Genomic DNA, 16,314 nt, shown 5'->3' on the forward strand with positions numbered 1-16,314 from the left:
GCCATGAAGATAAAACAATGAGAAAAGCTTGGAGTGCTTCATTTCAGAATGTCAGACTCCTGTAGGGCTGCTAGCTTTTCCAGCTGGCCTCCACACCTGTGCCTTTAATTGCAGCTTGATATGCAACAAATGAGCAGGTGAAGCTTTTCATGGCATGAAAAAGTTAACCCTGCAGGTTAAACTGTTCTTCAAAGACATAGGTGCAAAATCTGGTTGAAAAGTTGGAAACCCCTGGCTGTTTTTGAAAGCACAGATGAAAAACAGGGTTGTCACTTTTTATTTATTTATTTAATTATTATTTGATCTGTATCACACCCTTCCTCGCAGCAGCAGCCCAGGGCTCCTTACTGGTCCTTACTCCTCTTTAACAGAAGCTTGAAAACATGTTCAGATAACCTCCCCTCATTTGCTCCAAGAATGTGTGATGCAGACTGTGGGGCCGTAGGGGTCAACCCCGCTGCCTGTGTGCCCAGCAGTCATGCCCCCACTGTCTGCATTCAACATGTGTGAGAATGGGCTCTACATTAGGGTTGCCAGGCTCAGGGTCTGAGATTGATTCTGTATCTTTAAGAGAAGAGAAAATTCAGCCAAGTGCAGGTTTTCTTACAACACTGTAATGGAAAAAACCACAAGGTGAAATTCTCCTTTCCCCCTGCACAACTTTCAAAGATGCAGAAGACCTCAGAAGACCTCTTGGTTGCCAGGCCCAGCCTCCAAGAGATCTTCTGTATCTTTAAAAGTTGTGCAGGGGGAAGGGAGAATTTCACCTTGTGGTTTTTCCTATTACAGTGTTGCAAGAAAACCTGCACTTGGCTGGATTTTCTCTTCCCTTCAAGATACAGAATCATTCTCAGGCCCTGAGCCTGGCAACCCTACTCTACAGACATATATTGGCACATGGATAGAGTCCTTCTCTGAATGTGCACATGCTGGAGGGGTGTGCCTGCCAAAAGTGTTGGTAGCAGAGGGCAGAGCTAGTTCATGCAACCGTGCTGCCCACTCACCCTCCCCCCCCATTCTTGGAAAGGTGAGCTGGGGTCAGCTCAGCCTAGGAATGAGGGAGAAGATATGCTAAATTGGACTTAGTACCGCATTTTGACTTAATCCGACAGTCCACTGTCTTTTTGGCCCAGCACTGATTTTTTGCTGTAATCACCATGGCTTCCCCACCCCCCGATTTTATGTAACTATCTTTGTAATTACAATTGCTATTATCCATTAACTTCCATGGATTTACATAAGCATTTATGTTAAAAATTATGTCATTTTTTTCACCTCCAAAAATACCAAACAGCAGATTGAATTGACAAGTGGAAAAGCAGGAACAAAAAAATGGCGGATCAGGACTGAAAAATGGATTATTGGAATACAAGCGGATCGGAACTAGGCAGCAAACTCCATCCCTAGCTGAGCCCCTCTCTTAGCAAGTCATAATACTATGTCTGTGTCATGAAAAACATCCTTGGTTGATTTCTGCAGATGAAGCTGCTGCAACAAACCAGGACATTATCCTGGCCAGTCAGCTGGCAACCTTAAGTAAAACGGAAGAAATAATCACAAGAGAAACATTAATTGGTTGAATCCTCAAACTGAAACGCCTTGTGATCTGAGGAACTCAAAGTGTGGATGCCTAAAATAAATACAAAAAGATAACTCCTGAGTTCATAGGCATTTTAAAAATAGCTCCATCTGTATATTCTTTCAATTCCACACTGCCAGAAAACTGGGTTTTAGCAACATGCATACATGAAGCAATGGCAATTGGAGCATTGTGCTGAAAAATCACAGCCCAGGAAAATGTCATGTTTCAAGAGCAGTCTATAAAGAATCTGCCTACATTTTTCAACAGATCTGCACAAATACCTGCAGACTAGAGGCAGCTTTGTACAAAGCAATGATTAGTAATAAGTGTAGCAAACAAAACAAAACAAGCAAAAAGGATTTCATAAGAATTCCCAAAATCCCATCTTCTTTGGTTATTAATTTCTCAAAATACAAAACCAGGATATTGGCGTGGAACTTTGTCCAAAAGTGGGCCAACGTCTGTGTGAAACTCAAATTATTTACTTCATTGCAACATGGGTCACCTCAAGATTTACAAGCGAGTCTTGAGTTCAAAAGTAGTAAGAAGCAGTGGTATAATGCAGAGGGTATTTGGAAAGGGAAGAGGGCACTTTCTTCTGGTTATCCACTGGAAAGTATAAAATCAGTCTCTCTTGGAGGATGCCTTGCAGCTCTTGCTGGTGGGTTAATGCGAAGGATATGATGGCACCATTTCCTGTACAGTCTCATCAGTCTCTAAGGTCCTTCTTGCCTTCGTTTTCAGTCTTTCAGTGAATTGTACGCTCTTAATGTCCGGTTATTGATGAAATCAGTCTTCTTAAAGTTAGTCTTTTAAATAAAAATAAGAAAGATTAAATCAAAAGAGAGAAAATTCTTCCATTCTCATAATACTAGAACTCAGGGTTATCCAATGAAATTGAATGGTGGGAGATTGGGGAGAGGAAAAAAAAAATTCTTCAGACCACATAGTTCAACTAAAAAATTCACCACCAGAAAATCTGGTGATGGCCTCCAACCTAAGCCCCATCTACACTATACAATTAAAGCAGTATTGTATCACTTAGCGATCAACTGTAAAACCACTCTGATAATATAAAAAAATGTGATCAGCTTTTATATGGTTTTTAAAATTGAAGTTTATATTTATACAAAAACAGAAAATAAAACATACTTAAATACTTAAATACACGCAAATGTATTTTCAAACTAAAAATAAGAAAGGGAATTTGAGTGCCCAGAATCAGAAGAGAGCAATGAGGAAACACAACCATTTCCAAAAGTAATGTCTCAATATGCCTAATATTGAGTGAAAAGTACATATCAAGTACATTTAAAAACATTTATTTTGAAAGAAAATGCTTTCAGAAATGCATATGGAAATGAAAAAAATTTATGTGGATTTTTTTAATATAAAAAACCACTTGCAAACGAATGCAGAAAACAGGATGGAACAGACTTATGAGTAAACATAAGCAAAAGTAACATGCCCGTCTGTGATCTGATTTGGTGAGAAGGTGTGCATGTCCCATTCATGAGCACATAGAACTGATGCTGTGTGGGCAAGATCTCTGCGTTCAGAAGGATCTGTGCATGATGCAGAAGACTTCTCTCTGTGGAGTCCTTCAGACCTCTCTATAGAGCTGTTCATGTGTTTTGGAGGAAGATATGTGAGCACTACTAGGCAAATGGATTTCTGGAAGGCTTTATGTCTAAATTTACAGGTTATATTTGGGTAAAATAACAGACACAGGAAATTAAAACTTTTAATGAAATATGGGCTACTTTTATTACTTTTTGGTACAAAATGAATACACAAAGTTCAGGGAAGAAACTGTTTCAGTTTATTATGAAACATCTTGAACTTTGCTTTAATGTCTATATTCTTTAACTGAAGTGTTAAAATAAAAAATGTGTTGCTGAAATGTCACTTGAGAACTAAGGCTGCAGTCCTAACCCCACTTACCTGGGAGTAAGCCCCTTTGAATTCTATTAAAGAGGACTGAGTATACATGGTTAGAATAGCATTGTTGAATGATTAACTTTGAAAACTGACCTGTGATACTTAAAACCAATTGATTCTTTGTAAACTGCATGGAGGTTTTATTTACAGTTGAGTGGTATATAAATTTTGTTAAATAAAAATAAATAAATAAAACAACTGTAGCCAATAAGGTTATCACTCCAGAGCTAGCTGCTAGCTTACCTTTTTGTAGGCACTGTGGAGATCAGCATGTGACCACAGAGAGTACAAGAGGATGGAAGCAGCTCTGCCAGCTTTGCTGAGGAGGGTAATAACAACAACAATAATAATATGCATTATTTACAAAACATCTCCGCTAAGTTAAAGAAAACAAACTTTGCCTACAGGTTTAGCTGCCTGTTGATAAACATTCTTTGGATGGCTTACAACAAGACACTGAAAACACAATAATTAAAATGAACAGTAAAAAGACAGCAAAAGACATCTTTGATTAAAGGTTGTATAAAAGTTTATAGCTCAGATTTAAAGCCTAGGTGAATAAAATGTCTTCACCAGGCACTGAAAAGACCACGACAAAGGCACCAGATGAACCTCTCTGCAGAGGCTGTTCCATAGCTGAGGTGCCAATACTGAGAAGACCTTGTCCTTGGTACTGCCTTGCCTCACTTCACTTGGGTAGGGCATCCGGAGGAGGGCCTCCAAAGAGGATCTTAAGGGTTTGGGTAGGCATAAGTGGGACAAGGTGATCTTTCAAGAGGATCTTGGGAAGTGGTGAGTTCCAAAGAGAAGGTGCAGAGAGAGGAAAGATGGAGCAGGCACGGAATACAAGTAAGGTTTAGCAAGAAGGAGAGGACTGGCAGAATGCTGACAATGAGAAAGCACACAGGGGAAAGAGAAGACAGGCCAGAAGGGGCCAAAGAGTGAAGAAATTTCAAAGCAAAAAAGCAGGAATACAAACTGAAGTAAAGAAATGAGAAGCAATGGAGGGAGAAACATGGACAAAACAAGATTAAAAAACACACCAAATGGGCAGCAGAATAAAAGAGGGACAATTATTATTATGTTATATCCTATTCAGGGTAGATATTGAAGTTATTGGACATGACTAACTTAAGTTCATTAATTTCAATGGGTCTACAATGGGACTTAGCTGAATGCAGCCCACCATTATTATTACTGAATCAGGTTTCTTACCCACCCTTCACCAGAGGTCCCAGGCTGGCTCAGAACAGTTTAAAAAAGCAATTTTAAAATAAGTTTAAAACAAGCGACAAACAAGAGAATAGAATGGGACTTAATATATATATATATACCTCAAGTGTCAAAGGCCAGGGCAAAGAGTTGAAGATGAGAAAATAATCGCTCAGAATGGAAGATGCCAAGTATCCCCTTGAAATAAGGTATTTTCTCGAGCATTGCAGGTACGCTACAGAGGGATTGCTGGACAGCAGTCCAACGCTAGGACCACTGCTAATCTGGTGCTTTGGGAGGCATGAAAATGGCTTACCTCTCACTTGTGCTGATGCTTATAACCTTTGAGATGCCATGCGAGTTCAAGAGAAGCCGTGCATTCTGGGAGCTGCTTTGAGTCAGGCTGTACAAAGCATAGCAAGCGGAAGCAGTGGTCTCATTGGCAACATCAGATATAGGGGCAGAATCTGGAAGTATGGCAACCAAATCAGGCAAGACTTCTGTGGCTGAAAGATGAAATGTGATGTGTCCTTATTAGTTCTGCAGCTGTCTGCCCAAACAGCATCCACTATTCAGCACTTTTTAATTTGCAAAGCACTTTTTTTTTTTAAAAAAAAGGTTCATTCCATTAAAATATTTATGGTGTACACTACTTTTTCCCATTAGGTTTTATCAGAGGTTTCCTTCCTCTAACCTGTGGTGCACTCAGGGAGGAAGTAAATCTTTCAGTCCAACCCAACGTGAAGATTATTTATTTATTTATTTATTTATTCATTCATTCAAAAGATAATTCTATCCCATCTTTCAATTTATTTCTCAAAACCTCCTCTAGGGAAAATGAGTAACTGTAACAAAGCTGAGGTCACACTATCCAGTATTAAAGAACGGATCCCTGATGCTCAAGTTCAACTCTCCTTTTGGATCAGATTCTTAAGGTGAGGTATGCATGTGCATGTTCATCACTCTATGGCTGTACAATAAAATGATTACTTGCATCTGTCACCCTATGCTGACATTCAAGTATGTGCAGAGGGGGATCAGGGCCGTGCTGATACCTGACATCACCCTTCTCATAGCTTATTCTGACATATGCATGCCTATTAGAGATGGAAGGATTGGTCAATTTCTGTTCCCTCAGTTTCTCATTTTTCCAATCTTAAGATTCAGTTCTTCAAATTTCTGCAGCAATTTTTAAAAAATCCTCTTGAAATCCTTCAGCATTTTAGTGCAAATTTCTCCTAATAAACACATTTTTGCATGCAGTTTTTACTTATTTCCCCCTTTTGTGCAAGCAATTTTCCTAATATAATGCATTTTGTATGTTATTTTCATGAATATATTCATGTTTATGAACACATTCTGCTAATATATGCATTCTGTAAACATTGCTTGGCTAGAGAACTTCATTGCACAATTTGGATACGTGCAAATTTTGAAGGATGGCTGTGTTTCGGTTCTCATATTGTTGTAAAAAGTGTGAATTTGGTAGATTCAGCTTTCAGTGTGAACTGAATCAATTCCTCCCCCATCCCTAGTGTCAACCTTAATGTTTGCATAGAGGCCTACGTGCACAGAAGTCAATGCATGTAGCTCTGATCCATGTGGTCTGTATTTTGCAAAATCATGGTGTACAGATAATGTTTGCATTGAGTATATATGCAGAGCCCAGTGTGTGCAGACCTCATTTGTGCAAGCTGTATACCTTGAATTTGTGCATTGGGTCTGTGCATGTTGGGCTCTTCACATTTAGGCTCCTATGCAAATGTTAAACCCAACTCATGAACACCATGTGGAGGCAAGGCAAGCCTGCAATGGGGTGGGGGCAGCATATGTGATACCAGTGCAATCTTGATTCCTTACTATGGGTAGGATTTGAATGTCATCATAGGACTAGTGGAAACAGCCATCACAGATCAAATACCACATCAAATATAAAACATTAAAATATATACAATCCACACACTCAGCTGTGATTGTTTACTGATGCAAAGCTTTATTATAGCGGAAGGGCATTTATCAAATTCAGCATTGTTAATATATTATCATGCACTTAGCCATCCGACACTGAAATAACTTTGGTCAGCTGCTGTGTATTTACCTATTTCATTCTGCAGTGAAGTGTTGCGAGACAGGTTCCTGAGCAGGGAGACTGCCGTTTTTCTAACACTGGGACTGGTCACATGTAGCATGTTTCGAATACTTGGGAGGCCATTTGCCTTCTTGACTATGATTTGGGCCACCAGAAATGGCATCTGTCAGAAAACACATACAGCTTTCAGGCTTAGTGAAATCACCAGCATATACAATGCAGATTTTCAGAAAGGTGATGACTGTCATTCATCAGTCAGATTCAGATTCAGATACTTTATTGCAAACTTAGCCATAGGCCATGTGCAAATGTACATACTTATACATATATATATACGTAAAACCTTAAAATAACTTACAAAACTTAATAAATTTACAAATGAGGGTGCTCTTTCTATGCTATGATTCCTTTCACAAAGACATCTCTCAGTTTTTGAGCAGCCATTGCAAAGTTGGCGACTGCAAAGGTCACTGATTCAAAATTGTCCATTAAAAGGGCGATTACCTTCTCTCTATCTGAACAAAGTACTAAAATGTCTAAAAACGAAGATAAAAATTTCCTCCTGGGGTCGTCATATAGTGGACAGTAAAGTAAGTAATGGTCGATCTCTTCGATTTCATTACAGCCATAAATACAGTGACGCTGAGTCACTGGTATGCCTCGATAGCGGCCATCAAGATAGGCTGTGGGCATTACTTGGAAACGTAGCACTGTAAAAGCTTTTCTAATTGGTGCTCTATCAAGTACTTCTAGATACTTTGCTACCACATGATTCAATTCATTCATCAGTCATTCAGAGTAGTTAATGAGGTGCCTTCCTGATGTTGTTGGACTACAACTCTCATCAACCCCAGCCAGCATAGGCAATTGTCACAGATGATGGGAGGTATAGTCCAAGGACATCTGAAGGGCATCATGTTATTAAAACATGTCTACACCAAAGCAAAGACTTAGCTAGACTGCAAATCATTCCCCCTCCACAGAACATCTGTAGTTCTATGTTAGGGGATAGGGATTTTCAGCACCCATATCAAACTATAGTTCCAAAGGCCCTTTGGGGAGTGGGTGGGAGTGGAATGCCAGTTAAATAGGACTAAACCAAATATAATTTTTTTGCATGCCCTTGGAGACTTCAACACAGTTCTGGAACTAAATCATAGATACAGGTACCTAATAGGATTTGTACAGAGCTATCAAACAGTGTCCCAGTTCTATTTTAGCCTTTGCAAAATGCTCCCACAGAGACAATACTGCTGCATGCCCCCTACATATGATAGGAAAGGGAATAGCCTGATCAAAAACAACTCAATTGGTCTCGGAAGGAACTTCTTTAATATGCACAGCACAGATGGCTCCTGCTGAACCACTACAGAACAGCAGAGTTAGGTTGCAAAGGCACAGCAAGAGAACAATGGCGAGGGACAGCCAGCATGGTGTGGCGATATCAAACTAGGACAGGGATAGCGAACCTGCGTTGGACTACCAACTCCCTGGCCATTGGGCATGTTGGCTGGGGCTAATGGGAGCTGGAGTCCAACAACAGCTGGAGGGCCACAGGATCCCTATTCTTGAACTAGGAGAAAGAAGATCCAGGTTCAAATGCCCAGTCAGCAGGGAAGCTCATTGAGGCCAGTCGCTCTCAGCCTAAGTTACCTGACAGGATTGTTGTGAGGATAAAAAGGTGAGGGAAGAACAATGTACGCCACCCTAAACTCCTTGGAGGAAAGACAAGGTAGAAATGCAATAATTAAATAAGTGCAGAACAGTGCAGTGTACAGGAATGGCTCCAGGAGTTTTTTGGGGTGTGTGGGATGGACTTGAGCATGATGAACTCAGTGAGCCTCACTTTTCCTCCCTGAAATTGTCCTTTCTCTTTAGGCAGTGGTTGAGGCAGAGGGAGAAGAAGGGGCAGACAAATGAAGAGCAGGACATAAACTGAATGAATAAATAAAATAAATCAATAAGAGCTGGTGGGTGTTACAGTTCCTTCTGCTTACTTCCATTCTTTGCCAACGCTGTCCCTCTGAGCCAAAGAGACAAGAGTGGGTGAATAGGTGGCAATAAGCAAGGGGAGCAGCAATAGGGCAAGGGGGCTCTGGTGGTCAGCATAGGGGGCCCTACTGAGGTGGGGGCCTTGGCAGGTGCCTATCAATGCCAATCCTTGATGCTGGCCCTGGGAGTATAGAATCAGATGTTCTTTACTAAACAGTTTGAAGAATATTTATTCAGGTGACAATGACGACAATATTTATATCCCACTTCTCCAAGGAACTCAAGGTGGTAAACGTAGATCTCCCGCTCCCCATTTTATCCTCACAACAACCCTGACAGGTAGGCTAGGGTGAGAGACAGGGACTGATCCAAAGTCACCCAATGAGCTTCACAGCCAAGTGGGGATTTGAACCCCAGTCAAAAAAAAAAAAAAAAGAATTTGAGGAGCACATTGCTAAGAACATAAAAACCAACAACAAAAAATTCTATAAATACATTCAAAGCAGGAGACCATCTAGGGAGACGATTGGACCCTTGGATGATAAGGGAGTCAAAGGTGTACTAAAGAACGATAAGGAGATTGCAGAGAAGCTAAATGAATTCTTTGCATCTGCCTTCACAGTGGAAGATATAGGGCAGATCCCTGAACCTGAACTAACATTTGCAGGAAGGGATTCTGAGGAACTGAGACAAATAGTGGTAACGAGAGAGGAAGTTCTAAGCTTAATGGACAATATAAAAACTGACAAATCACCGGGCCCGGATGGCATCCACCCGAGAGTTCTCAAAGAACTCAAATGTGAAATTGCTGATCTGCTAACTAAAATATGTAACTTGTCCCTTGGGTCCTCCTCCGTGCCTGAGGACTGGAAAGTGGCAAATGTAACACCAATCTTCAAAAAGGGATCCAGAGGGGATCCCGGAAATTACAGGCCAGTTAGCTTAACTTCTGTCCCTGGAAAACTGGTAGAAAGTATTATTAAAGCTAGATTAACTAAGCACATAGAAGAACAAGCCTTGCTGAAGCAGAGCCAGCATGGCTTCTGCAAGGGAAAGTCCTGTCTCAGTAACCTATTAGAATTCTTTGAGAGTGTCAACAAGCATATAGATAGAGGTGATCCAGTGGACATAGTGTACTTAGACTTTCAAAAAGCGTTTGACAAGGTACCTCACCAAAGGCTTCTGAGGAAGCTTAGCAGTCATGGAATAAGAGGAGAGGTCCTCTTGTGGATAAGGAATTGGTTAAGAAGCAGAAAGCAGAGAGTAGGAATAAACGGACAGTTCTCCCAATGGAGAGCTGTAGAAAGTGGAGTCCCTCAAGGATCGGTATTGGGACCTGTACTTTTCAACTTGTTCATTAATGACCTAGAATTAGGAGTGAGCAGTGAAGTGGCCAAGTTTGCTGATGACACTAAATTGTTCAGGGTTGTTAAAACAAAAAGGGATTGCAAAGAGCTCCAAAAAGACCTCTCCAAACTGAGTGAATGGGCAGAAAAATGGCAAATGCAATTCAATATAAACAAGTGTAAAATTATGCATATTGGAGCAAAAAATCTTAATTTCACATATACGCTCATAGGGTCTGAACTGGCGGTGACCGACCAGGAGAGAGACCTCGGGGTTGTAGTGGACAGCACGATGAAAATGTCGACCCAGTGTGCGGCAGCTGTGAAAAAGGCAAATTCCATGCTAGCGATAATTAGGAAAGGTATTGAAAATAAAACAGCCGATATCATCATGCCGTTGTATAAATCTATGGTGCGGCCACATTTGGAATACTGTGTACAGTTCTGGTGGCCTCATCTCAAAAAGGATATTATAGAGTTGGAAAAGGTTCAGAAGAGGGCAACCAGAATGATCAAGGGGATGGAGCGACTCCCTTACGAGGAAAGGTTGCAGCATTTGGGGCTTTTTAGTTTAGAGAAAAGGCGGGTCAGAGGAGACATGATAGAAGTGTATAAAATTATGCATGGCATTGAGAAAGTGGATAGAGAAAAGTTCTTCTCCCTCTCTCATAATACTAGAACTCGTGGACATTCAAAGAAGCTGAATGTTGGAAGATTCAGGACAGACAAAAGGAAGTACTTCTTTACTCAGCACATAGTTAAACTATGGAATTTGCTCCCACAAGATGCAGTAATGGCCACCAGCTTGGATGGCTTTAAAAGAAGATTAGACAAATTCATGGAGGACAGGGCTATCAATGGCTACTAGCTGTGATGGCTGTGCTCTGCCACCCTAGTCAGAGGCAGCATGCTTCTGAAAACCAGTTGCTGGAAGCCTCAGGAGGGGAGAGTGTTCTTGCACTCGGGTCCTGCTTGCGGGCTTCCCCCAGGCACCTGCTTGGCCACTTTGAGAACAGGATGCTGGACTAGATGGGCCACCGGCCTGATCCAGCAGGCTCTTCTTATGTTCTTATGTTCTTATGTTCTCCCAGGTCCCAATCTGACACTCTAACCACTACACCACACTGGCTGTCCAATAGGGCTGCAAAGCCCTCTCATGATGTCGTAAAAAAACAACACAGCAAGTTACAGGGGAGGGCTGAAGGGGAGGAAAGGAAAGGGGGAGCCTTCCAGTACTTACAGGTCCACTGCCAGCTGTGAGGTTCTGCAAAGCTCCTAGAGATGCTTCCCGGGTGAAGTTTCTTGTGCTTTTCGCAATTAAGGACAGGTATATCCTTATCAGCGTGGAATGCCAGAGGGTTTCAATGCCACTGGGGTTGCTCTTTTCCTCAGGCAGTGGCAGATCCTGCTGCTTCTAAACATGAAAACAGATTAAACAACCAGAAATGAAACAGTTAAAAGAAATGTAAGGCTCACCTTCTGGATCAGGCCAAAGGGGACCCAGCTAGCCTGCCTCCTAACAACAGGGAACCAAAGTTAAAAGAACACCAAATCAGATTGAACTGCTGTCTGCAAATCCTTGCAGTTGTGAGGCTCGTCAGGGACTAGCCTTCCCATAACCCCTGTCATACTAGACTTGCACCAAGAAAGACCAGAGAAGTTAGCATTACTGCATCTACTCACAAATCATGAGTACTAGTGACTGACCTTTTCTATTTCCTTTTAACCCAAATTATCTGATATGTGTGCCTTCCCCTGCCTATCCTATCTATTTTCTGTCTCTTTACTTGTGAGTTCTTTCTTTATATGTATGGATCCATGTGTATCAGGGATGGGTAATCTTGGTCCTGGGGCATGAATGTGGCCCTCTAGGCCTGTCTACAAGGTCCTCAGGGCTCTCCTGAGTGTCTCATGCCACACCCCTCACTAGCTTTACTCAATGTCCTCCTTGAATCTTTTGCCTGGCTAGAATCTGTCCTTGAACTATTATGGCATCTCTTGCCTGGATGGGGGATGCTGACACATAGAGGTGTGTGTGTGTGTGTTAAAACTCTGACTTTTGTATGATTGGAGCATAGTTTATGGTATCAAGTTAAAAGTCACCTCTATTGCTCCACCCACTTTTTGCCCCTGGCCCCACCCACCGCTGGGAGTGAAGGTGGCCCTTGTTGTGGAATGTGATCCTGAATAAACAGGCAATGCATTACATGGTATGGCATGGACAGTGAAACTAGAACAAGGAGTGAAGGACTGAGCTGAAGCAGAAGTAAGGTCTGCATTAGTGAGTTTGTTGGGGCCGCTGTATAGTGACTTTTGGACACTAAGAGAGTTACTGTTAATCTACCACAGCATTTGTTAAACAACCATCAAGCTGAAAAAGGTTATCCACCTCTGATCTATATCATACACCACAGTGGAGAACCTTTTTCACCTTGAGGGCCACATTCCTTTCTGGGAAGCCTCCTGGGGGCCACATGTTAGTGGTGGGCAGGGCCAGAGGTAAAGGTGGGTGGAGCAACACGTGCAAATTTGGTTTTGCACACTAGGCTAGTTTCTACACACTCCCCTTTCTATCCTCTATCCAGACAAGCGCCCCTGTCATACAGAATAGTTGCTACCCACATCAAGCTCTTTCAGGAAGGTGGATGAAACATCAAAACAAGCAAATGGGACAGCAACTTTGTCTCACTTTAGATACATATCCACATATTGATTTAAAATTATAAATATTGCATAGATATACTTGCTGCTCATGGCAAGTTCTTGCTTCTAGCAAAAAAGATCTGCAAAACATATTTTCTGCTGCAAAGATCTTACTTGAACTGTGGTCTTTGCCTCTGTTGTATTTTAAATTTTTTTTTTTGGTATTATATGACATCGTGATTTTGAATCGGTGTAAGTCACCCTGGGTAGTGCACAGGCCCTGGAAGGGCAGGACAGAAATCTGTATAAAACTACAATAATAAAATAATAATGATAAATATTTGGCCCTCACTTTACAGTTGTGTTTGCACACAATGGTAAGCCAGGAATTCTGGCTTAAAGAGAGATGCATGCAGACCAATTGCTCCTCCCTTTGCATGAGCAAGAAAACAAACCAGAAAGGTTAGTGTGATGTCTGAACCTGGGAGTCATAAGCAAGCCACAAGCCACAGTATAAGGCTGGCTAGTGATCCTGTTAGGGAGAAACAAACAATGATCCTGGGTTTCTTTACCAGTTGCATGCAGGGAGGAGCGAAACACGAGCAACTGGGCTGCAGGCACTAGCATGGAGCTTGTGCACAGTATGATTTATTAAACCAGGACTCCTGGCTTCCTGTTACATGCAAATGCAACCTGTGCTTCTATACTCTCACAGTCTGTGCCAGTGTCTGCCTGCCCACAATGTTTGCACTACCAACAGCTCATTTTTCCTATTCAACTATTATTATTAGCTGCTGCTCAGTGCAGTCCCACAGACAAGGGAACCCAACCTGTCCCAAGAGAGGTTTCATCTTCTCCCAAGTTTTCATCTTCTTACAGACACATGACACAAATCTCTCTCTCTCTCCCCTAGCAGCATCATACCCAATGGTGCTCAAGAATACTAAGAAAACAAAAAAATCAGTGCATTTTTGAAAGGCCGGTCTGCCATCTTGATACAAAATGGTTTCCAATTCTATCCAAACATAGATGAAACCTGCTCCTTGGTCTCAGGAACCATAATGCAAAAGACGATATCTTAAGAGGTGTCCAAATGCATAGCGAACAAACAACTTTCCAAAATATGTAGTAGACAAACATGTATTTTTTAATTAGAATTATGAGCACATTTTGCCATTTCGTCAGTGCACTGATCACAGCAATAGAAGATAGCACGTTGCAAATGGACTTGCAGGGGTGCTGCACTGGCTCTGCCAGTTTCCACCAGGCCCACCTTGCTGCCACTTCATGTGTCAGGTGAGTAGCACAACCCACCACTCCATCTGTAACTGACCACAAGGTCATCTAATATAATCCAGGGCTTCCCAAACTGTGGTTCGTGGTCCACAAGCTTCATTCAGGTGTTCTGCAGCACACCTGTGGATTTGTGGCTGAACACAGCATATCCATTGCATTAAATACTCATATTGCTTTTTAACTGTATTTTAATTGCTTCTGTTATTTCTTATATTGTATTACAATTTGAATTCTGTGGAATACAGTGAAATACAATATATAAGAAATAAAAGCAGCAATAAAAATACAATTAAAAAATCATGCATCATCTAGCATGACACATTACAATTGGGAACCACTGCTCGAATCTCCCTATGGAAACATACGACTGTCCATCCACCAGCAACGCTTGCTCCATACAGTTGAACCAATGGAACACCTTGTCTGCCTGTGGAAAGCTCTGTGTGGCAGGAGCGACCATGAACCTCCTCCTGATCTGGATGTTGTTGCCTTCTGAGTGGATGCTTTGGTGGTGGTGGTGGGGAGATGGACAGATTGGCAGCAGCTCTCTAGAGTTGCATACCAGGGTCTTTCACAGCTCTGCTCTACCTGGGGAAAGACTTTTTTGCATTCAAAGCATTACTTTGCCCACTGACCTATAGCCCCTTCCTCAAATAATAGCCTACCATTACCTGCTTTGCTTTCCTGCTCTTTGTCCCAAAACATCCAATGCTGCTCTCACTGGGAGGAACATTTCTTCTTGCCATGTAGATAGTCTGGGTATAGCTACTAGGAAGTTCAGTCTCTAATTGGTAGGACAGATTATGAAGAATGCACACACAGTTCTCTGTGGCCTGAAAGAGAGAATAAACAAAATGTGCATTATTCTGGTTCTGGCTGGTCAATTGACTGTAATAAATCTAATGAATGAATTATTCTGGTTGTGCAAATAACTGGAAACAGTAGGTAAAGACCTGTTATGCACCTTCATCTCAGGCACTCAGATGCCTGGCCTTAGGGATGTTGGTAGACTGTGGATTATTGACCTGTTACCTTGATTTTTTTCTAAGGGTAGTGGAAGTAAAAAGTGCCCCCAAACACTTGATGGCCACATTTCACACCATACATTTATTCCACTATTATTCCACTTTAAACCATCATGGCTTCTTTCAAAGAATCCTGGAAAGTGTAGTTTGTGAATGGTGCTGAGAGTTGCTAGGAGACCCCTTTTTACCTCACAGAGCTACACTTCTCAGAGTTGCCAGACTTCTCTGGGAAGGGTGACCGACAGTTAAACCACCCTGGCAACTGTAGCTCTATGATGAAAACAAGAGACTCCTAACAGCTCTCAACACCCTTCACAAACTACCCTTCCCAGGATTTTTTGGGTGAACCCATGACTGTTTAAAGTGGAATACTAGTTGAATAAATGGACAATGTGAATGTGGCCGATGTCTCAGGTCAACTCTGGATCTTGATGGAGTAGGGCAGCTTTCTCTAACTTGGCGCCTTCCAAATGTTGGACTACAACTCCCGTCAGCCTCAACAATCATGGCCTATTATCAGGGATGATGGGAACTGTAGTGAACAACATCCAGAGTCCACCCCAAACTCCTTGGAGGAAGGACAGTAGTCCAGCAGCACCTGTGGAGGGCATCACATTGGCTATCCCTGTCCTACACCAAAAAAACATTTATTTGGATAAGTTACCTTATCATCTGGCTGGTGGTCTGCAGTGGTTCCTTGAATATAATACACCAGTGATTCAATCAATCCTTTACATTCTCTCATCTTTTTCCTCCCTTCAGGGCCAGCAGAGCTCATGTTTCTGTTAAAAGGGAATTACCATTGGTTACAAGGATATTATAGTCAGGTTCAATTTTGTGGGTGGTTTTATTCCTGTAGTACAAGATGTTAGTTCCTGGGAAGATGGGCTCTGACTTCAGGTTGCTACTTAAGGTTATGTTTAAAAGACAAGAGAGTGCACAATGAGGAATTGCACCCGTGTCTGAAGATGCGTGAAAATGTTGTAGCTGCACATTAACATGGACACTTGAGAAATTTGTTTTCTGTGAATTCCAAAGCAAACTGACCTTCTGGAATAATGCACAGATTGCAACGTACTTATCTTTCAGATTTCACACTTCTTGGAAATACGTGATGTTGGTTTTGGCGTCAAAAACCCAACCCAAACCAAAATGCATATTTTAGAATAAAATACAATTAAATAAAGT

At 41.7% G+C, this 16,314-nt stretch overlaps 1 protein-coding gene across 1 annotated transcript in view; it reads right to left on the reverse strand.

The window, feature by feature from the left end:
- Positions 1-2,048: 2,048 nt before the first annotated feature.
- The window catches only part of PKP2 (plakophilin 2), an 88,925-nt gene continuing 74,659 nt past the window's right edge, over positions 2,049-16,314 (reverse strand). The window contains exons 7-13 of the mRNA XM_061638745.1: positions 15,791-15,908; positions 14,773-14,934; positions 11,403-11,576; positions 6,834-6,987; positions 5,052-5,241; positions 3,767-3,842; positions 2,049-2,391 (exon numbers count right to left, since the gene is read on the reverse strand). Of these exons, the coding sequence (XP_061494729.1) occupies positions 2,323-2,391; positions 3,767-3,842; positions 5,052-5,241; positions 6,834-6,987; positions 11,403-11,576; positions 14,773-14,934; positions 15,791-15,908 (943 nt within the window). The 3' untranslated portion in view covers positions 2,049-2,322. The remainder of the gene's footprint in view (positions 2,392-3,766; positions 3,843-5,051; positions 5,242-6,833; positions 6,988-11,402; positions 11,577-14,772; positions 14,935-15,790; positions 15,909-16,314) is intronic.

The sequence above is a fragment of the Rhineura floridana genome, chromosome 8, assembly GCF_030035675.1.
Source record: "Rhineura floridana isolate rRhiFlo1 chromosome 8, rRhiFlo1.hap2, whole genome shotgun sequence".
Classification (NCBI taxonomy): domain Eukaryota; kingdom Metazoa; phylum Chordata; class Lepidosauria; order Squamata; family Rhineuridae; genus Rhineura; species Rhineura floridana.